We start from the raw sequence: 16,478 nt of genomic DNA, 5'->3' as shown, positions 1-16,478 counted from the left end.
GTAACTTATGAATGCTTTATTCCACATGATAGAGACATTATTAATACAAATATTTTTCTATACGTACAGTTCACCGTTGAAAGGTGCTAGTATACATTTGCTGTGCATTCTTCTTGGCGACCTCTGCTTCAAGTTCCTGAATTCTGGTGTAGTATGTGTAGATGCTGACTAATATGGCTGCCTGAAAAAGAAATCAGCCGTTAGAAACAGTAGGGTGATAGTTCATTGAGGGCTCACAGGCTTGATAACTGGTAAAGTTCCATTTGGGGAATATTCTTGAATTTTCAGTGAATTTTGAGGATTAGCAAGGAAATGTGGAGAATTTTCGGGACTACAGGTTTTTGTGGCTAAAGGTAGAGATCATGGCCTGGATGAGCCGCAAAACCAGCTACAAAGAGCATAAGCAATGCCAGTGCGGAAAACATTCTTTACAGCTTCCTACTAGATGTCTGAATGCACAACAGTTGCTACCATTGGTGCTAAGCTAAGGTTTCACTCAATTCCTCTTTTCAAGATGGCCAAGGAAATGGTACCGAGATAACACTATTACGGCAATCAGCATTGAGCTCCCCAGCACCTTGTCTCGCCCGCCAATAGTGGCTTCACACTATTGTTGCTTTGTCAGATAAATTATTGCCTTTACGTATGACATCCGTGACCCTGCAGATGTCTTGTTTTCTGTTAAACATTAATAGAAAAAAAAGCTGGTTCCCTCTTGCGTCCACTTTCGTGTTTTTCAGCGTATAGAATCTCAACGCTCTTTCTGGCGACACGTTTCTCGCAGTGATGCTTCTGTCGCATTTTTGGCACGTTGGTGCTCGAAAGTTCGGCTGGCTGACTTACAGAACATTCAAACATTTTCTCCAGTTTCCAAAGTTAGGGTGTGTGCCTATATGATGGGGAGTGACCAATTTGGAGCAAATACGGTGTCATATTGAGATGGTACTACCCTCAGTTGTCAAAGTCACCTACAAGGTATGAGTTTATGCTATTCATTTACAAGCTTATTTTATTTGCTTCCATCAAGAAGTGTATTTTGATGTAATGGAGCTTGAAACAGATTCTTGACTTTCTCTTTTAACACATAGCCCTAGGCGGTGTGGTGACCAGCTGTTCTCACAGTTCGTCTTTGCTTGAAGTAAAGTCTAGCACGAAAAAAGAAAGATACGCCTAGTAGTACTTGGTAAATGCCTGCACTTTGGTTTTCATTCATCTCGAGAAACAACGATGATTAGGAGAAAACTACTGTGAAATAATGCAGGGAGAAGTGCAGGGATGTTTAAGAGTGCTGTGGGGAAAAAGTTCCCGTATTATTGTACCAGACCAGAAGCTGAAGCTGAAACTGGTGACTGCTCCAAGATACACATTTAGTAAGCCTTTAGTTTTCAATACATGTTTATTAAGATTTTTATTATTGTTATTAAGCAGCAGACACATGTTGCTACCACTGCCGTGAGTCTGAGTTTATACAGCCATGTCTGGTACTCTCGATGATAGCCAGCACCTGGCAATGCAATACATGTTGGGCCAAAGGAGAACAATACTGACCGGTTGATGGCATAAAAAGCATGTTTAATTGTCTGCAAAAATACAACCAAGGTTTTTTTTTTCTTTACTCATCCTGCCTTCCTGTATTATCTACTGGGACTTAAAATCCATAACATGGACTCTGCATGCTACTTTCAATAACCATTTGAAAATGCCAGTGTCTTTTAAGGAGGAATCTCCAGTCTGGTGCAAGCTCTGTGAGGTAACTACCACAGAACGGAGGTGAATATAGGGGGGAAATCCCCACCCCCTAAATGAGAATTTTAATATGGATGAACTGCATTGGTGCCAATTTTTTCGACTCAAAGTCATGCATGGTGCAAATAGGAACCTGCACATGTCACAGTTGATGCACCCTTCAAAGGTAGGTAGCCTTACCTCTAGAAAAATCCACACATAGATCGGTACCACCTCTGCTGAATATGTGTCCTGAAAAAGTACAGGTTTAGGCATGAAATGAAAAGTGTTCACTGGGGTATTTTGCTAGTATAGCACATTTTAATTACTGTAAGCCTCACTAGTGTTACTGAACTTAAAGGAAGCGCGACAAGGACTGGTGCCAGTTATCCTGATCTGGTTCCACCCCAAATTTTCTTAGTGTTGTTGAAGTGTGTGCTCTACTGCCTGTTGCAGTAACAAGACAGTTTTGACACTGAGCTGCATTAGCCTGTACATTACTTTGTAGTCGTGGATTCTTGGAAATCAAGTATTCTATAGTCAGCCTTAAAATGCAGTGCTGCAAACTTACTGTCGTGGCCTCCTCTTCAGTGTAAATTTGTGGTGGTGGTGCCTGCGATAAACAACCTTGGGTGCATGATAATGGCAGAAAACAGATACGACTCATTCATTTATGTGCCTGTGCAAGCAAAGAGGGTAAAAAGCCATGGCCACGCAACAACCACTATCTTTTTCTGACATTTTATGGGTCGTCGTGAAGAAGCACTTAACATGTAAAAATATGAGATGACATAGTATATCGGCGTGTTCCAGTAATGCTTTTTTTTTCACAACTTGTTTGTAAGCAAAAAAAGGAAAACCTGAGTTAAGACTATGTTATCCATGCTGAGTGGCCCTGCGACATGACGGAGGCTGTGCTAGCATTCGATAATGGCTTTTTAATGTGATAGTGTTAAGGCTCTCGTTGTGCAGAAAATCCAGCGTCAGCATTTTGAGCAGAAACCCACCATAGAAGCAATCTAGGCGGGCAGCCTAGGTCGCATGACCTCCTGGCATCATCTCAAGCTGCCCCCTTTATGTAATGCCCCGCCACCCAGGGGCGGGGGCCTTTAAGGGTCAATAAATGATGATGATGATGAATGTGAGCAAACTGACCCCTGTGGCTGGTGGCAGTTAAATTAATAATTGGTCGCGAGAAGTTGTCCAGGAGGAGCAACCTGGATCGCACAAGCTCCTCCGATGGCAGCACCTGCCATTGCAGGGCCATCACTTAATCGCTGCACCACTGTGCCAGGAGTGGTATGAGGGCTCCCAGGAATCTATGAATATGAAGTCGAGAATAACCAATTCCGCATATATGGGCGGCAACCCACTAATGCTGTCGAGTCATACCCTAAAGGAGGAGCTTAAGTGTCCTCTAAAATTTTTTTGTTCTTTCTTGGGGTGCCTCTCTCCTTTTAACTTCACTTGCTCAGTCCAGTGCTTGTCATTAGGTTTTCAATACAGAAGTCAGCTGTGCTGTGATGTAACTCTTTCTTTAGTGAGCCGACCTAAATGCAACTGTAGGAGTACCCTTTGTGTACAGATTCCAACTTCACAGCTAATTGGCTTGCAGCGCTGTGCTAGAGCAGCACTTTATAGGAGAGGGCAGATTCCAGTAGCCAATGCAATTTCAGTGCTGCTGACCACAAGGAACTCTTGTCCCCAACCCCTGTACTTGGCTGTAAGAACTGTCCTTTTGTGCACTGTCGTTACTAGAGTAGCCTAATTTTGTGTTGCTGAGCTGGAGCTATTGCAACTTTAAGTGTTTCTGGAAGGAATTAACATACGCTATATTTTCAACAATTTTGCAAATCGCATCACATATAACAGTCAAAATAAGTAATTTTACCAGAAACGAGTCCTTCACGACTTCGGCAATCTGTGATAGGATGGTCGTGTTGAAGTGGACGAGAAAATAGATGAAAATCCAGCGAAGGCCTGATGTGTAGCTCTGTTGAAAAGAGAAAGAAAAAAAGAAATGAATGTTTCTGTGCTGTGTCACCCTCAATGGTATGTTATTACTCTACGCAGTGTTTTCCCACCATTAATTACTGCTTGTAAGTTTGTTATAGAGCTATATGCAGAAGTGATAAGTATATATATGCCACATTAAAGAAAAAACTTTTGAGGTGCCAAGAAGTGCAATTTGAAGTAAAATTCTGCAAGTTACTAAGAAGTTTATGGCTGCTCCAATGTCACATAGATAGAGGAATTTGCACGTATGAATGATGAAGCCTTAATTTTAAGGCTTCCCATTTGGCCTCCAAACGGAACTAGAAGTATAAAGAATACATATTTAGTGTCGATTCGATTTGAAAAGTTGTCAACGGAGCTCAGCATTTTTAAGCGTACTCAATTAGCAATAAAAAATAGCATGGTGCTGCCCTGTTGTCTTGTACTTACGATGCTGAGAAACAAAAGCCAGAAGAGACAGACGATGATGTTCGCCACCCTGTTGAAGACCACTAGTCCATACATGGCTTGCACAGCTGGACGCTCTGGAATTGGGTACACAGAATACTATAGCAGTAGTTCGCTGCTCTCACTTGTATGGGCATGCATGAAGGCATTATTTTTACCAGTGTGGTCCAGGGTAGCAGTATAACTGGCCATGCTGCCATACCCTATGATGATGCTGCCAGTATTGCATGCCTGGAATTAAAAATGGCGTGAGAAGGATATGTACAGTCACTGCCAGTGCATGCATGCTCCAGAGCATATGATTACCACGTAAAATGCTGCCAGGACAATTAGGCTCTCAGTCGTGCAGGTTGTTTTGGTACTCATGACGTCTTAGAGGCAGGTTCAGTGGCTGGGATGCTGTAACAGATTAAAAGTTGGTCAGTCACTGAAACTTAGAACGGCATCAGATGACTTGTTTTGATGCAGCGTGTAGGCCAGTACGTACATGGAAATGCCGCACCTTATTGAAAAGGCGTGGAGGGCCTGGAATATTTATTTGCTGTGACCGCGCACCGCACGAGCTCGAGACAATGCGTCATTCTCTTCTTTGCCACAGCCTCAGTGCGTGACCAGCGATTTCAACGAGTGCGCCCCTGTTGGTGTTGTATTCGGCATTGCACATCGTTCGTGTTTTCTAAAGTATGCTATGCCGTGCTTAACGCTGTCTTTATTTTGACCATTTCAAGAGATGCAAGCCATAACGATGTTGTTTCGGTTTCGGTTTCGTCAGGGGTGTTCAGGCACTTTAGCTAGTATTGGCTGCAAACAAGCCGAAGACGCTCATCCATCCGGCTATCTGTTCTGTGTGATGTCGGCTGGCCATATCTTGTGTGTAGCAGCAGTGAATTACACGTGGATTAGTGACTACATACTGTAGAAAAGTGGGGCTGGCGCTATGCCTCTAACCGAGCTTGTGTGGTAGCGTGTGGTCCGTCTCATGTGCATGTGCTTGCTGGCTCCTCGGTCACAGGGCGGAACGTTATGGCTCTGCGCATGTTGATGCAAGAATTTATGCAAGTCCCTGTCGTCACTCGGACATACACTGCAGCGTGTGTGCTTACGACCGCAGCAGTAGTAAGTATGCGTGAAAGAACTTCTGTTCTTTAACGTTCTTCTGTGACATAGGCTCCTGGAGCCCCACCCACTTACACTTGACGGTCGTCGAACCTTACATCGCATCGTTCGTGTTCGCCGGGCGCTCAGTTAACAAAACTAAGGGGAAAAAGAAGAAAGAAAAACGGAAGGACGTTGGACGCCAGACTGGTCGCTTTTCCCTTAGCAACAATTGTTCCACAATCTGTCATGTGCTCCCGATTTGTGTCGGCTTGTTCGTAGTGGCTCGTGCGCGCAGCTACAGGTGGCATTCGTTCCGTTGGCGAAAGTTGTTTCGTGGACGTGTTCACATATGTAGTTCTGCTTAAGGAAACACGAGGAAGGAAACAAAGTTCTCTCGAGGCCTGCTCCGCGTCTGCGCGGAATCACCACTCTTTGCGTTGCGCTAATTAACGCAATGACAACGGCGTTATCGTTCGCATGTTCCAGTTGGAATGTAGCTGCATGCGAGCAGCCTTGAGGTACTGTATTAAATTAGCGGCGAACTCATTAGCCCATTGGACAGGCGCCTCGGTAGCGCACACTTCTTTTTTCCCTGGTTTTTTATCCGTGTCTCTGCAAGTGAGTTGAACGAACTCATTTGCAGAAAGGTTGTGTGATGTCGTCGTCCAAAAGGACGATGAAACAATCTAGTGAGACAAGGGTCAGCGAGAGCTGACGAGGTCGCCCCACAGCGGTCGGTTGGCGAATCAGCCCCCGCGTTCACTACTACTCGGTTATTCATTATTCCACGCGTTCGAAGAGAGTGATAAAGTGCACTTTATTGAGCAGTTTGAGAGTTAGCCGCTAAGTTGGTAGCATGCTTGCCGCACGGAGGCCAGCTTGTTTTGCAGCTGGTCCGAGGTGAGCCGAGCACTGCACGAATGAGAGGGAGTGGCTAAGGGTAATGTGGTGGCTGCATGGCTAATGGACATTCAGAGAGATAGTGGGAGAGGTCAATGTTCTGAGCAGTTATACATGATTGTGCGGCCCACTGACAGTACTGTTACACCCTAGCCGGTGTATATAAGATGTTAAGCTGAATTTTGCTTAAGAGACAAATCAATGATGTGGTGTTTTCAGGGTAGGGTGATGAAATGGTCTGCTTAGTTTCTCGAAGATTGATGTATTTCTGACATTGAAGGGCCTTCAGTCAGGAGGACAGGTATGGGCAGGGTATCATAGGTGTCCGGTGCAAAGTCTCATGGGTGGGCTGAACTGTCTGCTCGTTGCCTGTAATCGTGGTATGACCAAACACAGAGTCTGTAGTGAGCTCTACAATTTACCGCTTCCAAAGACGACTGAAAAGGCAGAAGGTGGAGACTGGTGAAACCACAAGGTGTGAGTTTTCATTGCTTGTGCGCTGACGATATCCTAAACTAGTGGTTCAGAAGCGATAACTCCTGGGCAAGTTGGTTATTCATGTTCTAGCAAAAAAACAGCGAAAATCAATACACAGGACCAGAAGAAGGCACATGCACACTCCGTCGCTGTTTTTTTTTTTTTTTGCTCATCCACATACTTACACATACTTAAAGTCATTTTCTTGCACAAGCGCACATGCAAATGAAAAAATCAAGTCCAGTTGTCATTCCATCACTGACAAAATGCCCCTCTTTCTCTGTGATGAGAACAGACGGCTCGCTTATGCAGGATCCCTCATTTTTTAAAATTAAAAATGTTTCATGCAGATCTTGCTTGTACCTGGAATCCCCTGTGCCAATAACGCTCGAGTGATGAAACAGAGGCGAACATTTGCTACACTCCTTCACATGCAAAAGCCAGGGTGTTCCCTGTGCCCGCTTGCAACGTGTTGTCGTGTTCCCTAAAGTGTTCATTCAGGCATTACCCAAGCTGTCCAATGTATACTTTCCCACAGAACATGGGGATTGACTATGCAACCCCAACTGCACACTTTGAGAACTTCTTTTCTTTTGTTGGTTTGTCTTTCAGGCTTGTTCTTTTTCACAGCCGGAGATGCGGGCACAAAGACCAGAAAGCTTATGGGGGCTGAAAACACCAAGTTTTTGGGGCACTCTTTTCTTTTCCAGTGACAGAGTGTGTGTGTGAGCCTTGTATCTTGGTTTTCGGTGGCTTTCAGTACGCAAGCACTACTTCACAAGGTCTAACCAGCTCATCAAGTTTATGTGAAGCTTGACCTAGAGGGTAACCTTGCCCAAGCCATAAATAAATAAATTAAAAATATTGCCGCGATTGGGGTCGAACCCATGGCAGCGCGAAAAGGTCAGCTTAGGTGGCCACTGCACAAGAGCATTATGCTATCACCGTTGTCGATCACACCTCATGTTAAACAGCAACACACTCTCGCGCTGTGCATTGCACATCATCAGCTAGTACTACTGTCGAACAATATACACATTCTCGCGTTGTGCACTGCAACGTTTTTTCATCAGCTAATACTACTGTCAAACTAATATCATCACCAGACGTGCCGACGACCCAGCAAAGCAAAACCATGAGCCAACCAGGCTAAACATGCTTTCGCACGTCTATTCGGTTTTACTAATTAAAACCCTACCACTTTTTGGCTAGAGCCTAAACTGGTGCCATGACCTCTTGCGCTGCCCATCTTGACAGTTGACGTGGGTGACTAGGGTTCAGCAGAAATCCAGTTTGTTATAACGTAACATAACATAATGTAAGAAATTCAGTGATGTGAGCCCCTAACAGCTCAAGACACTCATCTTTCTGGCAAGTTATCAAGAGAGCCGCAAAGGCATCAGGATGCATCAGTTACAGAATATGTGCGCCAAGTTGTTATAAGGACAAATCCTGGCGATCCATAATGTTCAGCTGCAATCAGCAGGTGGAGCTACAATTGTTTAGCTGCTTTAGTTAGGGCTACTGGCAGCAACTTAAACCAAAGTTCACCATGACGAAAATGCTATAGCATATTAAACAATAAAAAACATGACTGATTTATAGAGTTCCTGGTCTTGGATTGCCCAGCAGTACCGAAATGCACACTGTTTCTTAGCTAAACCTGTGGTAGTGGCTCAGTGGTTGCAGTACTGGGCTACTCAGTTGGAGGATCTGGGTGAAATCCCCGCCGTAGTTGGTGCATTTCAATGGAGGCAGAACGCAAAGGGTGCCTATATGCTGTGTGATGTCAGCACACGTTAAAGACCCCATGTGGTGTAAATTAATCCAGAGCCCTCCACTACAGTGTCCCTTATAGCCCATGTGTCTGTTCGTCATGTTAAACCCCACAATTTTATTTTAATTTGTTTCTTTGATAAGGGGTGGACGCTTTTGACGGCAGATATTGTTGAACAGGTGGCTTCATGTGTGCACTGTGTACTAGACAGTGCTTTCTTCATTTACTAGGCTATGTGCCCTGGCGTAAATATCGAAACCTCTAGCACAGATTCCAGAGAGAGTGGTTGTTTGGGCTAGATGGTGTTCATTTGACATCACAGGAGTGCAAAAAAAATAGTACAAAGGAACAAAACTTTGTCATCTGATTTTTTTAGCATTCTGTACATTCTTCAAAGAGCTAATCTGAAATAGGAAGCAGTGAACATTTCAAGGGTAAATGTTCAGCTGGTTTTCAGCTTGGACGAGCCAAGCTGGTTTATGTCGAAATTTCCACCACTTTGCTGGCTCCATGTTCCTTGCTGGATACTAGGATTTTTGTGACCATGCTCAGTAGGACTAGTGATGAAGACAGTGCTAGTTAACAAGGAACTGGGGACAGGGGTGAATATGCAAGTAACAGCGATACCACGAACACATTTGGGAATTACCTTTAGCTAGATGCCATTGTAGTATGTGGTGTCAAGTAAATTTAATGCAAATAAAAGTGACATCTGAGTTGGGCCAGTGAGCATGCCAATTTTAGCAGTCCACAGCTAGTGGCCCACCACACACGCAACACACATTTTCCATCTCCTCAAAATGTCCATGGCTAGACCTCTTGGGAATATTTGAACACTTTGAAAACTACAAAGAGTGGGCCATCACAAGCACCCCAATTGATCAGCCGTAAAAGTTAGTGTGACATAGGACGTAATAGTCAGTAGGCTTAAAAAAACTTGCTTAGGAATCAAGTTGAGAAAGTGGTAGCACGCATTGCCTCGTGAACCCCAGAAACTAGGGAATGTCAAGTGACAGTGATTGGCTTAGTGTGCGTCCTTTCGGTACGCACTTTCTTCGCGTTCATATGTCCCACATATCTGACTTGCTATTGCAAATAGTGGCACACACTGTTACCTGTGATTGCACGAATGGTAAACTTAACGTTTCACATTAAGCTGCTTACAGGGAATATGCACTCAAGCAACAGTGGCTGCTATTTTGGTGTACTTGAAGTACGGTGAAAGACCATTTGCATGTCTAATCGGCTTATTGCCACCTACTTTGGTCCACCTCTCTTAAAATGGCATCCATCATGCAAAGTGAATACTTCCTCTACCTTTTATCTCAAGGGCCTTATTCATGCTGCAGTATGCATCAAAAACACTACACAAATGCTTCATGTAGTAAAACCCAACACTACTCATAAAAATTGCAGTTATTAACATTCTACAAACATTTCTTAGAATGTGGCTATATGTCTTCGCTGCCAGTGCAGATCACAATATAGAGTTGCAGCCATGTAGCCTCCTTTTTCGTGGGCTTCTTTGCATCTTGAATATTTTCTCTCAACACGTGCCTGTGCATGAAATTTGTGTGTGAAGTAGTTCGGAGAGCAACACTGAAACAAACTTAACGGGGGACGTGGGGCTAAAGTCATGACTTTCATCCCCAAAAAAGCGTGTTTTTAAATCAGTGTTGTTTTGGATTCCTGATTTAATAAAGAAACTTCTCACCAAGTTTGGTTGTTATTTGCACTGTAGAGAAGAAGAAAATAGTCCTTCCCATGATACTATGGCTATGAGCATGCCACTGAACTTCTCTTTCAAGACACGGCTGCAGAGCTGGCAGGAAACCAAACGTGGAGAATGTCCATGTTAGAAAGTTTGCCTTTCGTGCTTTCTAGTTGGAGACTTTCTATTAAGAGTGCACCAAAGCTTTAAAGAAAAATAAAACAAGAGATATATTTTTGTCCATGGCAAATGTGAATTGACTAGCTAACGGAAACGGAAGCTTGTATTGGCAGAAACACTGCACATGACTATCCAATTCTATTTCTTTTCCACTCGAAGCCTTGCTAAGCCAGACATCATTTTGGCTGTGTTCAGTATTGGGTATTTGTTTTTCTTTTAAATCAACCAAGCAGCTAAGGAAAGCATTTCGTGAGCATAGACAAGGGCGCTAGACAGCTCTAAAGCTGAAAAAAAAAAAAAAGGGAAACTTGAAGCAATTGCCACAGAGTGGCATCGTGTTGGAAAAGGCAAGCCCATCCTATGCAGCAAGGCACTTTGAATAATTATTCGGGGCCATAAAATTAAATAGCATGTTCTGAAATCTTAGAACTTATTTTTCTCAGTTTGCACTTTTTCGGAAAACAAAACCGTTAGGAAAATTATCATTTCCAAACTGCTTTGCTGAAAGCTGCTTTCAAGGCAGTTTTTAGACTGAAATTTTTTCAGGAACGAGGAGATATAGGTTTAAGTCCATAAAATTTTTCTAATGCAAAAATTATCAGATGTCTGAGATATAATGACAATAATAAGAAAAGGTTTTTAAAATGCTGTGATTTTTACAAAATGATATAAAAATCAAGCAACTGGCCTTATCCTGCACTATAAACCACCTAGAAGGTATCTAATTGCAAATAATTAGTATATCTTAATTATTTTTGAAGTGATAGTTTTCTAAGCTGGCACACCTAATTGCTCTATATGACAGCTATAAGCTTTTTTCTGTTTTTGCTGTGGTAATGAAATTTCAAATATAATGCCAAGAAGCTAAACCATGCATGAAATATTTATAAAAATTGGTGCAAGAGTTCAAAAGTTGACTGTTCAGCTTAGCATCCCCTTGTTAACGCCAGCTTGATCAGCCCAGCTGGCATCAGCTCAGGCCTTCCTGGCCCCAGCACAAGCTAGCGAGCCTCTGTTAGGCCCATAGCTACACATTTTCATTTGAGATTAGAGACTGATAGTCTGTGTGCATGCTAGTAAGAGATTTGTCTTCTCTACATAACATTAGAGGAAACCTTTCCAAACATCAGGAAGATTTTCCTTATATTGGTTGAGTATTGCCACTAGATATTTTTGGGTAAGTAAATTGCTTGCAGCAGAACTGAAATAGAACTTTATTATGGTTTTCTCTTATCTGTAAGCTGTAAAAAAACATGATCTTTTTTTTTTTCATGAGTCGCATGTTCTTGCAGTTATATGTGGATGTAGTGGCGAACTAAATGACCATGCTGAAGATATGTTGTGTGATTCTTGCTTATGGGGTTTTGGCTGAGCAGATGTCTTCCATTTCTGTGGGGCTCACTTGATAACCAGTTCATTCTTTTTGTTTTTTTCAGCATCTAGATATTATTTCACCATTCCAGCTTTACTTCAACCCTACCTTGATTATAAAGCACTATCAAGTAAGTCTTTCCATACTTTATCATCCCTTGCAATTAAAGAAAATGTTTTATGTGCTAGTCAGGCATGTTTAATGAGTAGTTACAATCATTTGTGTAGGTGTTTATTTGCATAAATTCAAAAGGATCTTTTTTTAAATTGGATGCGATTGCTCAACCACCTTAGCCAGTTGCTTATTGTGCCATATCAGTGTGTGCTGTAGGAGGTGAATGCACTCCTGATTGGCACCTGTAGCTTCTTCGGTACCAATGCTAGTGAATTGTGAAACATAGTATGGGTGGCTCTCACTCTTGCGAGTCAGCCATGTTGCCAAATAAAACAATTTTTGCGGGGTTATTAGTGCTAACTGCAGGTTCTGTGCTCACCAGATTGTGGGAGTATGTATGTAGTTTTCTGTGAATCAGCAGTACTACTATGAAAATATTTGCAGGTCTGATAATAACAGCAACATCATTTTTTATTTTTGAAGGGGCTTGCGGCGGGGTGCTCACCAACTCTGGTTGCCTTTGTGACCTTGTGACACCATACATTGTTTTCTAAGCAGTGCAAGCAACATGTCTTTTTATCATGCAGGTATGGCGGCTCATAACGACTTTCCTATTTTTTGGCACTCTTGGCTTCGCCTTCTTCTTCAACATGCTGTTCACCGTCCGGTATTGCCGAATGCTGGAGGAAGGCTCCTTTCGGGGCAGGACAGCAGACTTTTTCTACATGTTTCTCCTTGGGGGATCACTGATAATTGTATCCTTTTGACATTTTATTCTTTTCTGCTATGCCGAACGTATTCACTGTAGATTGGTATCCCTTACTTGAATTCCACTGGTCGACTTGAAGCCACCTATTGAACCTGCACCAGAGCAGCTGAACTTGTGACAGAATCATCCAACCTCAATCGGCTAGTGAGAAGTGAATGCAGTCCAGCAGAGAGCCTGGAAGTTGTTATGCACATTGGGTTCTAGAATTCGTGCCCAGCATATTTGCGTTGTAGCATTGTTTGGCGGCGTTGACGACGCACGGCAGCATGAGAGCAAAGGCTGCGGGAGTTTGAAATTTTGACAACAGTGACGGCATCGGGATCTTTTCCGCATGTCTTTGATGTAATGAGGACAAGCGTGAACGCCGTCACTGTTTTGATTGATGATTGCGTCACCATTTTAAATGCCAGTACAAAACCTCTTGGAAGGCGTCGCCTAGCATTTCCATGCATTCGAATTCTTGAATCAGCTCAAATTCTCAAAAAACCGTTTCAGCTTCCCTTTAGGTTTTTGGCATAGCTCTCGCTGGCTAGACGAGGTACGCGATCATGATGTAACAGTGCTCATTGCTCGTTTATCATGTCAAGTTGCATTGTCTCTGTTCCTTAGCATCTTGCCCCGCAGGTGATAGGGATGTTTGTAAATCAGCTCTTCCTGGGGCACGCCTTCACCACAATGCTGGTGTACATATGGAGCCGGCGGAACCCGTACTTCCGGCTCAACTTCTTCGGTCTCATCAACTTCCAGGCACCGTACTTGCCTTGGGTGCTGCTGGGCTTCTCACTCATTCTGGGCAATTCAGTGATTGTTGACATCGTAGGTGAGACTATGTACCACCACTGCTCCAACCTGACTTAGCAATGTGATGCCAGGTTGTCAAAATCAGATTTTAAGCTTTTCTTTTTCTTTGTGGTTGGATATACAGACATTACAGTAACAGAATATTGCATCAAGTGTCCCAACATGCTGTAGATTTTTTTATTTTGGGGAATTTTTTCTTCATTATGCATGGTTTTCAGGTCTGATTTCCGAAACAAAGCTCCTAATGAGCCGAGGAAGGCACAGCTTATATTTGTTCCGCAAACTGCCATGTGTGCATTCTTTTGCCAAAGCTTATCATAGTAATTCTGCATGCTTTGCACGATTTCTGCACCCGACTTAATTTCATACTTTAAAATTGGTAGAAAGCTTCGGTGTTTAAGCTGTCATAAATACATATCTGTAGCTATTTAGTATGCCCTAGCAGCTGTAGGTGGCCACTATTCACTGATGGGGAACGTGACAAGCAAAGCACTTGATACATTTTGTACTTCGCCTGCAGGGCCAGAGAAAAGGCTTTAGTGTAGTGGGAAGTGCTTATGGCAGGGTTCACCCTTGTCAAAGTGTGATCAAATCCCTTTCTCTTAAATTCATTGCAGGCGTGATTGTGGGCCATATTTATTACTTCCTGGAGGATGTCTTTCCAAACCAAAGAGGCGGATTCCGCTTGCTGGCCACACCCAAATTCATGTGAGTTGCTCATCTCATCTGCTCACTGCTGACCACGCTTTGGCCACTTCGTATAGGGGACTGTTCTTTATTGCAGTATTGATTCCCTAACCAATTTTATCCAGTTTCAGAAAGGAATTTGTTGCAGTGGCACGTCTGATTCAAAGCCTGCTTCAGCTATTTATGCTGTGAATTTGAATGATTGACTATAACACTGGTATTGCATATGCTCACTGCTTTGAAAATCTGGGCAGCTGTTCTGCTTTTTCAGCACTGTGCAGAGTTTTCCATTACCAGCTGAGTTCACTTTGTACTGTCTGTGAGTGCACTAAAAAATGGGCCGAAGGAATAGACACAGGCAGGCACAGGCAAAATGCTATTCTAGCTTTCCCTCTTCAAGATTCTTTGTTTTCTTCCTTTAACCCAGTTTTCCTTCACTGTTTCTATATTTCATTTCAATTGCCGTAGAGGCTTATGACAGATGTGGCAGTATTTTGGAAGCTCTGAGTATCTTACATTGGCATTTAATGTTTGATATTAAATTTGATTTGGATAGGGCTGAAGTGATCTTCCAATTGTTATCGGCTGCATTTGTATTGCTAGAAAGCTTCTATTTTTGCTTTTATGAATCCCTGTCTCATTACCCTTTGCTCAAGGAGGAGGAATTATGGTACTTATTGGGACAAAAGTCTCCAGGATGTGTGATCGGCTTTCTAGGCGTATAGGTAGTGTGGTAGTATGAACAAACTACGATTGTGGTAGTTGAGTGGAATGCTGTACGCTGTGCAGTGGGAGATTAGTGTTTATCATCTGTTCACATGGTCTAGTTAACTAAGATACTATAACATTATTGTAATAGGTCGCCTATTAAGCCTGTGTTTGCATGTTTCTTTGCAGCAAGTACCTGTTTGAATCGCCACCACCTGACCCCAACTACAACCCACCGCCCGAAGAGAGACCGGGGGGTTTTGATTGGGGGAACAATGGAAATTGAGCCAGTTGGCTACAGATATTTTTCTTTTCCAGTTTTATTTTTCTTACTGGCATGTCACTGTTGTTGGTGGCTAATGCTGGTGAGGAAAACAGGCCTTGGGCCTTTTGTTTGTCTTTTAAATTAAAGTTGCAGTTATGTTCTTTTGACGTTGAATTTGCATTCCATTCTGCTGTGACAGCTGCTACTTTCCATTTTTGGAAAGTAGCAGCTGTAATTTTTATTTCTATCTTTGGAAAGTAGCAGCTATCATTTTTAATTATAGAACTCAGCATTTGTAATAAATGAAGAATTTGTTTAATTAATGCACTTATTTATGTAATCGATGTCCATAATTATTTATTAATTGATTGAAACATTTATTGTGTCCTTAGTTAAAGTCTCCTGGGCTTACTCATCAGACCCCATAACTGGGCTCACCCCATAATTTTTGTTGTTAGAGTAGACAACGTACATCAGATTCACAGCTGGCTACGAGCATATGTGCAAGTTCCTGGGTCACGCATATCATGCTTGAGTACAGTGGAGCTCCTACATGTGCGGCGCAAGAAATGAGGGGCATCTGCTCTCTGTTGAATACAAGGGCGAATTTGGGGGTGGGGGCAGTTTTCTCCCACCCGCCGCAGTGGCTCAGTGGTTAGGGCGCTCAGCTACTGATCCGGAGTGCCCGGGTTCAAACCTGACCGTGGCGGCCGTGTTTCGATGGAGGCGAAACGCTAAGGCGCCCATATGCTATGCAATGTCAGTTGATGTTAAAGAACCCTAGGTGGCTGAAATTATTCCAGAGCCCTCCAGCCCTCCAATACGGCTCCTCTTTCTTCTTTTCTTCTCTCAGTCCCTCCCTTATCCCTTCCCTTACAGCACGGTGTCCTGTCCCTGAGATGTGAGACAGATACTGCGCCATTTCCTTTCCCCAACAGCTTGTTTTCAATTTAATTTTTTTTTCTCCCAAGCGTGGACAAAGCATGGCCCTGTGGTAGAGCATCTGCCTCGCATTCGGGAGGTGCTGGGTTCAATCCCCAGTACCGCCGGGGACCCGCTGGCTTTCTAGTAGGTACAAGGTTTCCCGCGGCCTGGTGCTCGGCTATTCTGGGGCGAGATGCTTGGGAAAAGGGCCTTGGACCAAACCGTTGCCTTGACGGATCAGATATAAGTTCCGCCGTCAAGCAGCCCTAAATCCACCTCATGCGGCAGAAGCTCATCTTGTGGCCCTTTTTCAAGTTGCCTGTGAGTCTACTCGATGTTCCTTCCAAGCCCACAGGGACAGGATTTGAAGGCGCAGGCTCCTTTGCCAAGCCGTGCAACCCTAGCAGGCCGAGCACCAGGCCGGGGCAAAGCTTGTACCCATTTTGAAGAAACCGGTTGGTAACCGGCCGGTAGCTGGAGTCGAACCCACTTCCTCCTGAAGCCGAG

General features: G+C 43.5%; 2 protein-coding genes across 2 annotated transcripts; one reads left to right on the top strand and one right to left on the bottom strand.

Moving 5' to 3' along the window:
* Positions 1–70: 70 nt before the first annotated feature.
* Positions 71–4,873, bottom strand: LOC144120658 (uncharacterized). Its single transcript, XM_077653287.1, has 7 exons — positions 4,495–4,873; positions 4,347–4,419; positions 4,171–4,265; positions 3,617–3,718; positions 2,297–2,338; positions 1,927–1,977; positions 71–181 (listed from the first exon to the last, which is right to left on the bottom strand). The coding sequence occupies exons 1-7, from the start codon at positions 4,552–4,554 to the stop codon at positions 71–73; spliced, it is 534 nt and encodes a 177-aa protein (XP_077509413.1). The 5' UTR covers positions 4,555–4,873.
* A 144-nt stretch (positions 4,874–5,017) lies between these two features.
* Der-2 (Derlin 2) lies at positions 5,018–15,214 on the top strand. The gene is made up of 6 exons (XM_077653286.1): positions 5,018–5,304; positions 11,768–11,833; positions 12,405–12,572; positions 13,211–13,406; positions 14,005–14,095; positions 14,972–15,214. The coding sequence occupies exons 1-6, from the start codon at positions 5,212–5,214 to the stop codon at positions 15,066–15,068; spliced, it is 711 nt and encodes a 236-aa protein (XP_077509412.1). The 5' UTR covers positions 5,018–5,211; the 3' UTR covers positions 15,069–15,214.
* Positions 15,215–16,478: the final 1,264 nt, after the last annotated feature.

The sequence above is a fragment of the Amblyomma americanum genome, chromosome 2 (assembly GCF_052857255.1).
Source record: "Amblyomma americanum isolate KBUSLIRL-KWMA chromosome 2, ASM5285725v1, whole genome shotgun sequence".
Taxonomy (NCBI): Eukaryota; Metazoa; Arthropoda; class Arachnida; order Ixodida; family Ixodidae; genus Amblyomma; species Amblyomma americanum.
The sequence above is the reverse complement of the archived record's forward strand: the minus strand, read 5'-3'. Positions and strand labels throughout refer to the sequence as shown.

What these genes read in the sequence shown, in the direction of transcription:
- Der-2 (XM_077653286.1), top strand. Translation starts at nt 5,212, where the DNA reads ATGGCTCTGCGCATGTTGATGCAAGAATTTATGCAAGTCCCTGTCGTC. An exon ending in TGCTTACGACCGCAGCAGTA is followed by an intron (nt 5,305 to 11,767) that starts GTAAGTATGCGT and finishes TGTTTTTTTCAG; the next exon opens with CATCTAGATATTATTTCACC. An exon ending in AGTGATTGTTGACATCGTAG is followed by an intron (nt 13,407 to 14,004) that starts GTGAGACTATGT and finishes AATTCATTGCAG; the next exon opens with GCGTGATTGTGGGCCATATT.
- LOC144120658 (XM_077653287.1), bottom strand. Translation starts at nt 4,554, where the DNA reads ATGAGTACCAAAACAACCTGCACGACTGAGAGCCTAATTGTCCTGGCA. An exon ending in TGCTACCCTGGACCACACTG is followed by an intron (nt 4,266 to 4,346) that starts GTAAAAATAATG and finishes ACCCAATTCCAG; the next exon opens with AGCGTCCAGCTGTGCAAGCC. An exon ending in TCGTGAAGGACTCGTTTCTG is followed by an intron (nt 2,339 to 3,616) that starts GTAAAATTACTT and finishes TGTTTATCGCAG; the next exon opens with GCACCACCACCACAAATTTA.